The 12910-nt window shown below is 35.1% G+C and overlaps 1 protein-coding gene across 1 annotated transcript in view; it reads left to right on the top strand.

The window, feature by feature from the left end:
* The window catches only part of cpa (F-actin-capping protein subunit alpha), a 93562-nt gene that overhangs the window by 30060 nt on the left and 50592 nt on the right, over positions 1 to 12910 (top strand). The window contains exon 2 of the mRNA XM_090400091.1: positions 1200 to 1263. Coding sequence (XP_090256217.1) covers positions 1200 to 1263 — 64 coding nt within the window. The remainder of the gene's footprint in view (positions 1 to 1199; positions 1264 to 12910) is intronic.

Raw genomic sequence — 12910 nt, 5'->3', positions numbered from 1 at the left:
TCAGGCGTAAACTTTCATAATAATCTAGTATGATGTAATGCCTTACTGGTCTTATGTTGTCTGTTCTTTTCATGCCTGGGTACTCCTTCCCTTGGTGCCATGCTACTGTATGGTTAGAGATGAACCCATTCCTTAACTAGAAGATTGCCTAACCTTTAATCCATTATTTATTTATTTTTTTAATGCAAAAAACAAAGTGTACTCCACAAAAAAAGTACAGGACATTGTTTATTTGAAAATGCACATCACACCAGCAGTGGCTTGCTTCCCTTTGATGTACTTTATGTCCTAGTGCATTCTACAAAATGGTGTGCTTATTGAGTGCCTAATGTTAAGCTATCACATACATCTCATTTTGTACCCAGATTTTATGTTCACATAGTTCATGGAGAAACTCAGACATGCAGACTTGATCTTTGTGAAAATATTCTTGCATTTCTTTTGTATTTTTTAATAGAAAGTTTAAATTTCTATGCATATATCTTGTAGTTTATATCCTTGGAAAAATACATTGGTGCACTACTCAGTCCTTTAGGGGTGAATATAGAACCATAATTGCTTTAGTCCAAACTGTTGAGTAGAATGGATGGCAAAATTGGCATGGAGACTGGAATGTGTTAGAACATTTTATATAAGTATTCACCAGCATACTTTGTGTATTCTTGTAAATGAAGTGTTTGGTTTTGATTTTAAGTGTTCCATTTATTTTTCCATTTATAAAAAATTTTTAGTCTAACTTATGAGCATTATATATTGGCAGTATTGTGCTACCTTCAGTCTAACTAATGGGTGTCTAGAAATCTTCCAGTTGTCAAAGTTAGTAATATGTTTAGTATTTTACATCTCCAACATGGAGATGCCAATTAAGATTAGAATAAGATGATTTGATAACTGTCCATCCAGAGTACTGCATTTTTTAAGGGATTGCTGTGCATTGGATAGGGAGGGTGAGAACCTTCTGAATGAGGTTAAGCATATGGTTTGAATTCTTTACATTTTCAGTTAAATTTTATGTTTATTAAAAAAAAAAAAAATTCTAAATTCTATTTTTTAAAAACATTAACAGTTCCTTTTTGTTTACCAAAAATAATCATGTATATCTTTTCATTTAATGATGTTCCTTTGGCAGACAACTAAGCATTATGAAGTAATCTTATTGATTTCATTGTTATTTAGTATTCCTGTTTTTATTATTACAGGTTCGTATTGCTTCAGATTTCATATTGCATGCTCCTCCTGGAGAGTTTAATGAGGTGTTTAATGGTAAGTGAAATTGTGGAATTATTGATTATAAGTTTTATAAAGTATAAAACTTGAATCACTAAAATAAATTTAGTTTAATCCTTTATCCAAGTGTAAGCAAACAAAGTTTGTGCCTGAAAATATCTTCAGGACTGAGGTGAGGTGGTGCAACACGAGGCAACTCTGAGCAAAGATGGACCAAGCTCTCACCACTCCTTGTCTCAGTATCTCCCATAATGCAAAGCACATCTCCTTGCAGACATGTATAACTATGCATTAAGGGAAGAGCCACTACCCAGACCGGTTTCAACCTTTATTGAGGTCTCGTCAGTGGGAGGCAGACCTAAACGTGGAGATACTAAGGCAGAAGCAATATTTAGTATTTTACATCTCCAACATGGAGATGCCAATTAAGAATAGAATAAGATGATGATATAATAATATTGCTTCTGCCTTAGTATCTCCACATTTGGGTAAAGGATTAAACTAAATTTATTATAGTCTAACCAAGTGAAAAATAAACTTCTTAAATCACTAAGTTTTGTACTTCTATCATAATTAAGAGGATGAAATACATGCTTGGTTCTTAATAGGAACATAATGGTTCATAACTAAGTGCATTAATTATTAAATTAAATAGTGTTTTTTATATTGTGAGAAATAGCAGAAAATTATATTATACATATATATAATAATAATTATATATATGGGTGGTGCGTGATTGGAATGGATTGCCATTGGATGTTGTGAGTGCAAGCAGTGTGAATGAATTCAAGAATAAGTATGATAGCTGGTGTGTGTAGTATGTGGCCTCCCTCGATGAGTCTCTGACTCCCTGGAGGTCTCTCTTAATAATAATAGTAATAATATATATACATTTTTTATAGGACGTTCACCCACGTGCTTGGTATATGGTATACCAAGCCACACGTGGGTGTGGCCAATATTTTGGATACATAATGAAATATAATTTCAGAAACAATACTTAAGAAATGTATTTTCATTTGTACCATGTGTTCTCAGGTAGACATCATGTGCACCATGATTTCATAATTTAAAGTTTTTTTTTTGAGGGGGGGGGGGGGGGGTATGCAAAAAGGATAGCCATTGAACCAAAAAAAAATAAGCAACCACACAGTTATACTTTTATATAGGATAAAATCTGCCCTGATTTTTTGATAGCCAAACAAAAGAGCTTAAGAACTTGAAACTGTGAAATTGTAAACATTCAGGGTATATGAAGAAACAATTCAAAGTACAGAGGCTGCATTATACATCTCTTGGTCACCAAATTCACCAGATTTTATCACATTGGATTTTTTTTTCGAGATATGTTTTATTCAACAAAATCTTGCTTTTTTTTGATGATCTGTGGACTAGGATAACTAATGTGATTTAGGGTATTATTAAAAATCAACTGCAAAACTTATTTGCAGAACTCGGTTTGTATGCATAATAGTTGAGAATTAACAATCCCAAGAATAAATGTACGTAAAACTGTAACATATTCTTTCACTTACACTTTTTTCAGATTGATTTTCTCACATATAGAACGGAATCTTTATTTATCCAGCATGCAGTGGCTATGCTGGATAAATAAAAGTTAATAGTCAAACTTACTTCCATATTACACTATATTATATAGAAAGTTTTTTCATTTAGTTACATGTTAAATTAAACTTGCGAAATTATATTCTTGTTTAATCCTCCAAGTGTGAGCAGACGAAGTTTGTGCGTGAAGTATATCCAGGCTACATGTACATAGAGGCTGATGACTTCACTTCTGTTGTGTTAGTATTCCATAATGTGACAAGAATATAATTTATTGGTAAATTTAATTTACATTATATTATGTTCTCCAGATATTTTCTATTTTTAAGAAATATAGAAATTTTCAAAAAAAAAAAAAAAAAGGTGAACCCTACTTCAGGATATGTCACATATTATCACAGTGAAGTTATTCAATTAAAATACTTTTATGGTGTGCACATTGTTTTGGACATCATTTTTAGGAAAACAAATGGACACAGTATATGCAGTAATATCGTATTAGAAAAGCTGCTCATGCTAAAGTATATTTAAAGCAGATCATTCATGTCAATATTCACTGATAAATACAAAAAATCACATAACTAGATGCAGTTTGTGTGTTTTTAAAGGGGTGTGTGGACTTCGTGTTTTTTTCTTACTTTGAGAATATTTTGGCTTTTTATTTTTAATGAAGGAAAAAACAGATTTCTTGTCAACAAAGTGCATAAGGACTTCTGGCTATTTTGTGTTACAAGAACTTTATTACACTCCCCTTTTTTAAAAACTTGAGAAACCTAACTACTCAGAGAGCCACAGTTAAAATGCCGTTCCAAACTTATGTCTAAAATGCTCACTTATAAATCAGTGTGTAAAACAGTGCCTTGGTTCGAAAAACTTCATGGTAGAGGAATCCGCAATGCTTGAGAAGTACTCAGAGGTTGTCTGAAAGAAGCTATATATTTGACTGCGTTCCTAGAGTTAGGAAAATAGCCTCATTAGAGGCAAATGGATTTATCAAACTTTGAAGCAAGAGCTACATAAAATGTTACATATCCAATACCAGTAAACAGGTAATGACTAGGAGAAGTATAAAAAGCAGGCCAAGAGAGTGGTAGCTATGGTGAGGAAGGCAAAATTAGACTATGAAAAGCAGTTAGCCTTATAGGCAAAGGAAAATCTGAGAGAAATTTTTCACTTTGTTTCAAAAAAGGAAAAAAAATGACCATAAAAGAATAACTTCACCTTTATGTTAACAGTGACATATAGATGCGGTATGGTTAGAAATTTGTGATATTCAGTAATTTTTTACAACTATACAAATAGGCTTAGTTATTTAATGAAATTTACATTTTGCACTGAATCTCTTGTAAAGATATCTATATAAAATTTTTATTAAAATGATTGTGTCCATTTTACATATTTTTTATATTATTGCACAAGAATATTTTTTTATATCTTGTACAATAAATTTATTCTAATAAACTTTTTTGTGTTATATACTAATTTGCTGTTATTTCAAAAACATAACCACACTGTGAAGTAAAATATTTAATAATTTTCTAGTTTTCTTTTCATATTCTTTTTAATTTAAAATTTTTCCTGCTAGCAAAGAACGACTACCAGCATCTCTTGTTTTTACAAACCAAGCACCGATTAAAGCTTGCAAGAACTGGATTCGGACACATCAGTGGTATTAGTTAGAATATTAGTAAAGGTGTTGGAGAAATGTGCAGAAGTAGTAATAGTAGTGTGACTGACTTGGTTATTTGACTTGAATCACAGTGGAAGGAAGGCAAGATAATTTGATTATACTTTCATTATTAGAAATTATGGAAACAACTACCGTCTTATAGTAAAACTTCAGTTTAATATAAACCAAAATAATTGCTCAACATTTCGATCTTCACATTAAAGTCACCATCTAGAGCAATGGTTCCCAACCTTTTTCCACTTGTGTATCCCCTTTTAAACCCATTTCTATAAATTGTACCCCTTGTTTTTAAAATAGCTGTTTTTAAATACTGACACTTTTGTTCAGTGCCTATTTTAATGTAAAATAGTTTACTTTACTTGTTTTCTGCCATTACTGATTATTTTTCGTATACCCCTGAATGGCCCAGCACATACCTCCGATGGGGGTATGCATACTCCAGATCATCAGTTGGGAACCGATGATCTGGAGTATAGGACATATATATACAAAGAACCAAGTTACAGTGATTCACATTAATTTGGTTAACTGTTAAAACTACAGGCCTAACCTCTGGTGAAAAAAAAAAAAAACCTTACTACATCACAGAGTAAGTAAAGAGCTTGATGTAGTAAGGAGATTTTTTTTCACCAGAGGTCAGGCCAGTAGTTTTAATGGTTGACAAAATTAATGTAACTTTAGCATGTAGATTGTAATGTAGTTTGTTTCTTTGTATATATATGTGTTTACTCCAGATGAACCTCTCTGAATTATCTGAACCTCACTGAGCTATACTATAACAAAGTAGTTGTTTCCATAATTTTTAATAGCAAATGCTGATCACCATGTAACCATGAAGGAATGGATAATTTTGAACATTTTGAAGTTTTGAACATTCCAGGTTTGTTAATAACATAAAAACCGATGTACAGATAGTAGGAAGCAGTATTTCATCGTAGCAGTTGAATGCAGGTGGTATGGCAACACGATGTGAACTCAGTGACTTCGAGAGAGAGAGAGAGAGGTGTCATTATGTGCTGTCACATTGGTGGTATGTACATACGTGCCATTGCTGCTCAACTGCAGCATCCAAAATCAACAGTTGGCGATGTGGTCAACAAATGGAGACATTCTGGAATCTAGTGTTTTCCTGCTCTAGATTCCTTTGAAGGTCAGATACGAGGGTGGCTGCTGAAAACGACTGACAGGGACAATAGGGGTGTTAATATGCATGGCACATAAAAACCGGCTACAATGGGCACAGATCATTCATGATGAGTTCCAGGGCACCAGTAACACCATGGTGAGCACTAATACTGTATGAAAAGAGCTCCATTTACTGGGTTTCCATGGAAGAGCAGCACGCAAGCCAAACATCACAATAACGAACACGGCAGCTCGTCTGACCGAGTGCAAAGAGCGTGTGAACTGGACAACTCACCAGTGGAAAATGATACTGTGGAGTGATGAATCCAGGTTCACCTATTTCCAGTCTGATGGCAGGCAGCCTGGTGAACATTTGTTACCACAGTGTGTTGTACCCACAGTAAAGTTTTGTGGTGGAAGAGTAATGGTGTGAGGGTACATTCATCTGGTTTGGAGTGGGATCACTGGTCATTGTCTGATTCCATGAAGGCAGTGATATTCTGGATAATCAGATGCTGCTAACACTGTGGAAGTTTTATGGAACAGACCTGTGTTACTATCAAGATGACAATGCCCCATGCTACAAAGCTGCAGCTGTTATGGAATGGTATGAAGAGATAATTGTTAAATGACTGCCCTGGCCTGTGCAAAGTCTTGCCGTCAACCCAGTTGAACATCTGTGTGACGAGTCGGAGTGGCAGTTAAGGTCCAGAGCAGCATGCCCTCGATCTGTCGCTGAACTCATTACTGCTTTGATGGAGGAATAGAGACAAATTCCATGTGATGTCTGCTGCACATTGGTGGAAAGAGCCTCCCTCAAAGGGTGCAGTAGGTGATCAAAGCCAAAGATGATCATAACCGATATTAGGGTTCGCCTGCTGGTATCCATTGTAAATTGCTAAAATGTCTGGACAATTATTGGTAGATACTGTATATACAGAATTGCAAGTAAAGTTAAAAAATGATTTAATACCAGAAATGTTGACAAACAAAATTAGAATAATAAATAGTGAAACAGTGATGAAACTGAATGCACATTAAACAATATCTAAAATTGTGGAAAGTTTTTCCACTTGGTTGACAAGAAATTATATTCCTGTTTTAATCTTATATCCAATGTAACCACAGGTGTGAAGTAACCTCACAACTAGTCTACTTATTTTTATATAGAGGCTGTGGACTTCACATCAATTGCTTCTGTGTCCTATATAGCAAACATGTTATGAGAAGGGTCACTACCCAAGTTATTTTTGAACTTTATTGAGATCTCATCAGTTTAAGCCAAATCCAAGATGATACCAAGATTAATTTTTTTATGTGACTCCCACCCATGAAAGTATAGGTTTATACTACACTTACACCATGTGTGGATTAAGAATTTTTTTTTATTATTAATTTTCATAATTTTTTTTGTACTTTTTTAAATTAATTTTTTTACCTGGTCTAGCACCCCTGCTTTAGAGTCTAAACCTGGAAACTTTTTCAAGCCACCCAGACCTCCTGTGAGCAGGACAGTAGTCTAACACTGGATGGTGAAATTTATCTCTTGGTTAAGGGCAATCACAAACATCTATACCTAGTAGAATTCCATTCTACAGCCTTTTGGTTGGAAAGTGAATACAATAACTACTCAGTCAACCAGGCTGGCAAATCAATGCTGGTCATATGTTTGTCATGTACAGTAATCTACCATTTATCCAACCCTTCAATTATCAGAACTAGTCATTCTGATAATCGAAGTACAGTTATATGGTGCTCTACCAGAAGGCAGATGACACGTAAAGGCGTTTGTTGCTTTGAATGTTCAGATAAATGATAGATTACTGTACAAGTAGAAAAGAGGAAAAGAAGAAAGCATATCAAAAGTTCCTGGCAAATAAGTCAGCTTGTGCTCTTAGAGAATGAAGCTAAAGAAAGCTAAGAATGCTAAACAATGTGTAAAATTTACTAAACAAAAGTCTTTAGAAGACTTTGGTAAGAACATAGAAAAAAATATCAAGAAGATGGCAAAATATTTCGGAGGCTGTTGAAAAAGCTGAGAAATGGAAGAAAGAGTACTGTAAAAGAAATTAGAGATGATAAAGGTAACATTAAAACTAGTAAAAAAGATACCCTTGATGTATGGAGTAATTACTTCAAAAAAATTGCTAAACAAAACAATCAGTGACAGCACAATAGAAAAAAAACACTCAACAGGCATGAAATCAGGAATACATATCCATACTTCAAGTAGAAAAAGCCATTAAAAGCCTGAAATGTGGAAAGACAGTGGGAGTAGATGATATTCAACTAGAAATGCTCAACTATGGAGGTATAAAAGTCTTACAGTGGCTGCACTGCATAGTTCATGGACAGAGGGACGAATTGATTGGAGTAAAGCTCATAGTACCCATATATAAAAAGGGAAATAAACTGAATGTGAGAATTACAGAGGTATTTCCCTACTGAGTGTTCCTGGCAAGATCTATGCAATTATACTTGAGAAACGATTGAGAAGAATTGTGGAAGAAAAGCTTGGTGAAGAACAAGCTGGACTCAGGCCAAATAGAAGTTGTCAGGATCAGATCTTCACTTTACGACAAATAGTCGAGAAAGCAGAGTGGTAAAAAACACTGACCAGGCATGCAGTCAGGAATACATATCCATACTTAAAGTAGAAAAAGCCATCAAAGGCTTAAAATGTGAAAAGGCAGCAGGAGTAGATGATATTCGACCAGAAATGCTGAAGTATGGTGGTATAAGAGTCTTACAGTGGCTGCACTGCATAGTTCAGAAGACTTGGACAGAGGGACGAATTCCACATGATTGAAGTAGAGCTCTCATAGTACCCATATATAAAAAGGGAAATAAAACTGAATGTGAGAATTACAGAGGTATTTTCATATTGAGTGTTCCTGGTAAGATTTATGCAAGTATACTTGAGAAACAATTGTGAAGGATTGTTGAAGGGAGGCTTGGAGAAGAACAAGCTTGATTCAGGCCAAATAGAGCCTGTCAGGATCAGATTTTTTCTTTACGACACATAGTTGAAAAATCATGGGAACATAACAATGATCTGTAGTGAAGTTTTGTCGATCTGGAAAAGGTATATGACAAGGAGCCAACAGAAAAGCTATTTAAAATGCTATAGTTGTATAATGTTGTCAGTGGAGAATTATATCAAGCAATACTTAGTCTTTATGTGAGTTGTAAGTCAGCAGTTAGAACTGAAGGAAGTACAGGAAGATGGTTTGATATTAAATCTGGTGTTAGACAAGGATGTACACTATCTCTCCCCCCCCCCCCCCCCCCGTTAATTATTATCTATATGGATCACATTATGAAGGAAAGCGGTGTTAAACCTGATATGAAAATTCATCATCAAATTCCTGCCATGTACCCTCAAGGGGTGTACAGGATATGATAGTACTACATGATAAAAATTACATCATTACTAACTTCCTATCTACAATTTTCCTCCAAATCAGTCTGTTACTTGTCAAGACTCCAACATTATCAGATCTTATATTTCTATCATCTAAGGCACTTTGTACTGTATCAATCCACCTATATCTTGGTCTTCCTCTGGGTCGTTTTGCTGCCAACCTGGCAGAGAACACTCGTTTTGCTAATCTTTCTTCGCCCATTCTGTTTAAGTGACCATACCACCTGAGATTAGCTCTGCTGGTGTATTCCTGGATGCTAACAATATCAAGTTCTTTCCTAATATCCTCATTTTTAATATGATATTGCCATTGATGCCATCTATTCATGCCTCCCCTAATCTTTCTCAGGACTCTCATATCTGCAGTCTCTAGTCTTTGGTCAAGTGTTTTACTTCTGACCCAGCTCTCAGATCCATAAGTTAAAACTGGTTTGAACACTGTCTTGTATACGGCCAATTTAGTGTTTTGACTAATTTCTCTCTTATTCCATATGAATTTATTCAGTTGACTTCCCACCATACCAGCTTTGCTGATTCTGTTGTCCATTTCTATATTTAATTTACCATCTTCAGTAAAAATCATGCCTAAGTAGCTGAAATGTTTTACTTGTTCCACAGGTTCTCCGTTCACAACGCATTTGACATTTTCAACGATTCTACCTATTTACATTGTCTTTGTCTTTTTATTGCTGACCTTCATACAATATCTATTACAACAGTTGTTCAATTTAGCCAGGGACTCTTGAAAATTTGTAGCGATTTATTTAGAAGTATAACATCGTCTGCATAAAGCAAAGAGCTGACATAAATATTTCCAATTCTGATATCATTTTTAATACCACTTTCCTTCATAATGTGATCACATCCTTGTCTCACACCAGATTTAACATTAAGCCATCTTCCTGTACTTCCTTCAATTCTAACTGCTGACTTACAACTCAAATAAAAACAAATTCTTCTCAACCATTTCTCAAGTATACTTGCATAGATCTTGCCAGGAACACTCAGTAGGGAAATACCTCTGTAATTCTCACATTCAGTTTTATTTTCCTTTTTATGTATGGGTACTATGAGGGCTCTACTCCAGTCATCAGGAATTCGTCCCTCTGTCCAGGCTTTCTGAACTATGCAGTGCAGCCACTGTAAGACTCTTATACCACCATCCTTCAGCATTTCTGGTCGAATATCATCTACTCCTGCTGCCTTTTCACATTTCAAGCCTTTGATGGCTTTTTCTACTTCAAGTATGGATATGTATTCCTGACTGCATGCCTGGTCAGTGTTTTTTTACCACTCTGCTGTCATCACTGCTCGTTTCATTTAGCAGTTTTTCAAAGTAATTACTTCTCTCAGCTCTTTACTTTATGCCGATGATGTTATACTTCTAAATAAGTCCAATACAAGTCTGCAAGATTCCCTGGCTAAATTGAATAACTGTTGTAATAGGTTTAGTATGAAGGTCAGTAATAACAAGACAAAGACAATAAATAGGCAGAGAAAATAAAATATCAACTGCATTGTGAATGGAAAACCTATAGAAGAAGTAGAACATTTCAGCTACTTATGCACGATTTTTAGTGAAAATGGTAAATTAAATATGGAAATAGACAACAAAATCAATAAAGCTGGTATGGTAGGAACTCAATTGAATAAATTTATATGGAATAAGAGAGAAATTAGTCAAAACAGTAAATTAGTTGTATACAAGACAGTGCCCAAACCAATTTTAACTTTTGGATCTGAGAGCCGAGTTAGAAATAAAACACTTGACCAAAGACTAGACACCACAAATATGAGAATCCTGAGAAAGATTAGAGGTGTGAACAGAAGGCATCAGTGGCAATATGATATTAAAAATGAAGATATTAGGAAAGAACTTAAGATTATTAGCAGAGCTAATCTCAGGTGATATGTCACTGAAACCTGGCGGAGAACACAAAACAAGTGTTGTCTGCCAACCGTTCTTCCACATATATTGAGGAAGATCAAGATATATGTGGATTAATACAGTAAAAAGAGGTTAGAAATATATGATCTAATAATGTTGGAGTCTCAACAGGTAACAGATTGATTTGGGGGAAAATTGCAGATAGATAGATAGTAATGATGTCAGTTTTTCGTGTACTATCATATCCTGTATACCCCTTGAGGGTACTTATTAGGAATGTGATGATGATGATGCAGAAAAGAGGTGTATCACCTTATTTAAAAGTCTAGATGAAAACTATTTGTGGAAAGTTTTTCTCTTCGGTTACAATGTATATTATACTTGAGAAGGAATTGTTTCTTTTAATCCTGTTCCTAAGTGTAAGCATAAGCAGGAAGTAGCTCCACAACTAGTCTACTTGTATATAGAAACTGTGGACTTCATATCAATTGCTGTAGCATCCTGTAATTTGCTTTATGCTTATGCTTGGGTATAGGATTAAAACAAGAATATAATTTCTTGGCAAGTATAATATACATTGTAACCGAGCAGGAAGACTTAGCAACTATCTCTCATCCTGAGTATTTAATAATAAGATGTCACAACTTTTCTACTTGTATATGACTTCTGCATTAATTTAACCTTGGCATTTTCTTGAGTCTGTCTCCCACTAATGAGACCTCATTTAAAGTCATAACTAGTCATTTGATTGGAAACCCTTTGTCACAATGAGTCTGACTCCATGGTGGAGTCAGACTCATTGTGAGAAGTCCACACTAAGAATTATTCACACTATACTTATCGTTCCTCTCCTTGAATTCAGTCACTGACAAAGCGCTCATAACCAGCTGTAGCATCCCATTTGCCATGCTTCACACAAAACATCTAGTCTTAACATCCATGATAACTATACTCCTCTTGCACAATTTCCAGAGTGACCACTTGTTTGTTTCTGTCATGTATTGAAAAAAGTCTTCAGTATCAATACTATAAAGTCCTTTAATAGCTTATGGTTTCTATCATGTCTCCTCTTTTTTTGCCTATTGACTAATCTTCGTATCCTGGAGATCTTCAGTCTGTCCTCATTACGGGCATTCCATAGACCTGCTATAATCTCAGTCATTCACCTCCGGATCCTCTCTGCCGCGTCGTCATTCCTAATAAATTCAGGTGATCAGAACTGCATGTGTAATAAAGGTGTAGCCTTTATTTTAAAATCTTATACAGGGGGATGATAATAACCTCCCTATCCCTTCTTGTCAGTGTGCTCAGTAGGCTGGTCCCTACTCTTCTTTCTTTCTTCTTGCTCTTTCCTCTTATGCTCTTAATGCTTGTAGAGTATTTAAGGGTTATAAAAGCATCTTTCCTATTTTACTATATTTTTTATTCCACATGCAGTTGGAATCCACCTTCTCTCCCAGATATTTGCCTTACCTAGTAGGCTGACTCCCAAGATACCTGGTCAGTGTGTGTATGGGATTGACTAAATACCACCCCTAAACAGACGGAGTTTATTTATGAGAATTGAAGGCCAAAATGGACATGTCATCGTAAATGTAGTATCTGCTTCTTAGACTACATGATAGAATTGACTCAAACCCCCACTGTTGAAAAGAAACTGAAAATCAATAAGATATTCTTGGACCTTTCTGAAACAAGAATAGAAGAAAAAATGACTGAAACAAGAAATTATAGAGGCAGTCCCCGGGTTATGGATGACCGACTTATGGTGTTCCGTACTCACGAATGGGCTCCCCATAAGGGTAATTAATAATTTGGGAACTAGTTTCTTTCACGCCTGTAAACCAACCCACACTTTGCCGCATTATTAAAGCAGCTTTCCCCATTATTTGGAAGTCAAATTTAAGGGCCTGGGTCACATTTGCCATATTTGAGGATTGGTTTTTGAACTGTTTTATTCCTGTTGTGGAACATTATTGTTTGTAAAAGA

Source organism: Typopeltis vanoorti, chromosome 11, assembly GCF_054136105.1.
Source record: "Typopeltis vanoorti isolate ZY-2024b chromosome 11, IOZ_Tvanoo_1.0, whole genome shotgun sequence".
Classification (NCBI taxonomy): Eukaryota; Metazoa; Arthropoda; class Arachnida; order Uropygi; family Thelyphonidae; genus Typopeltis; species Typopeltis vanoorti.
This window is presented reverse-complemented; position numbering and strand designations above follow the sequence as displayed.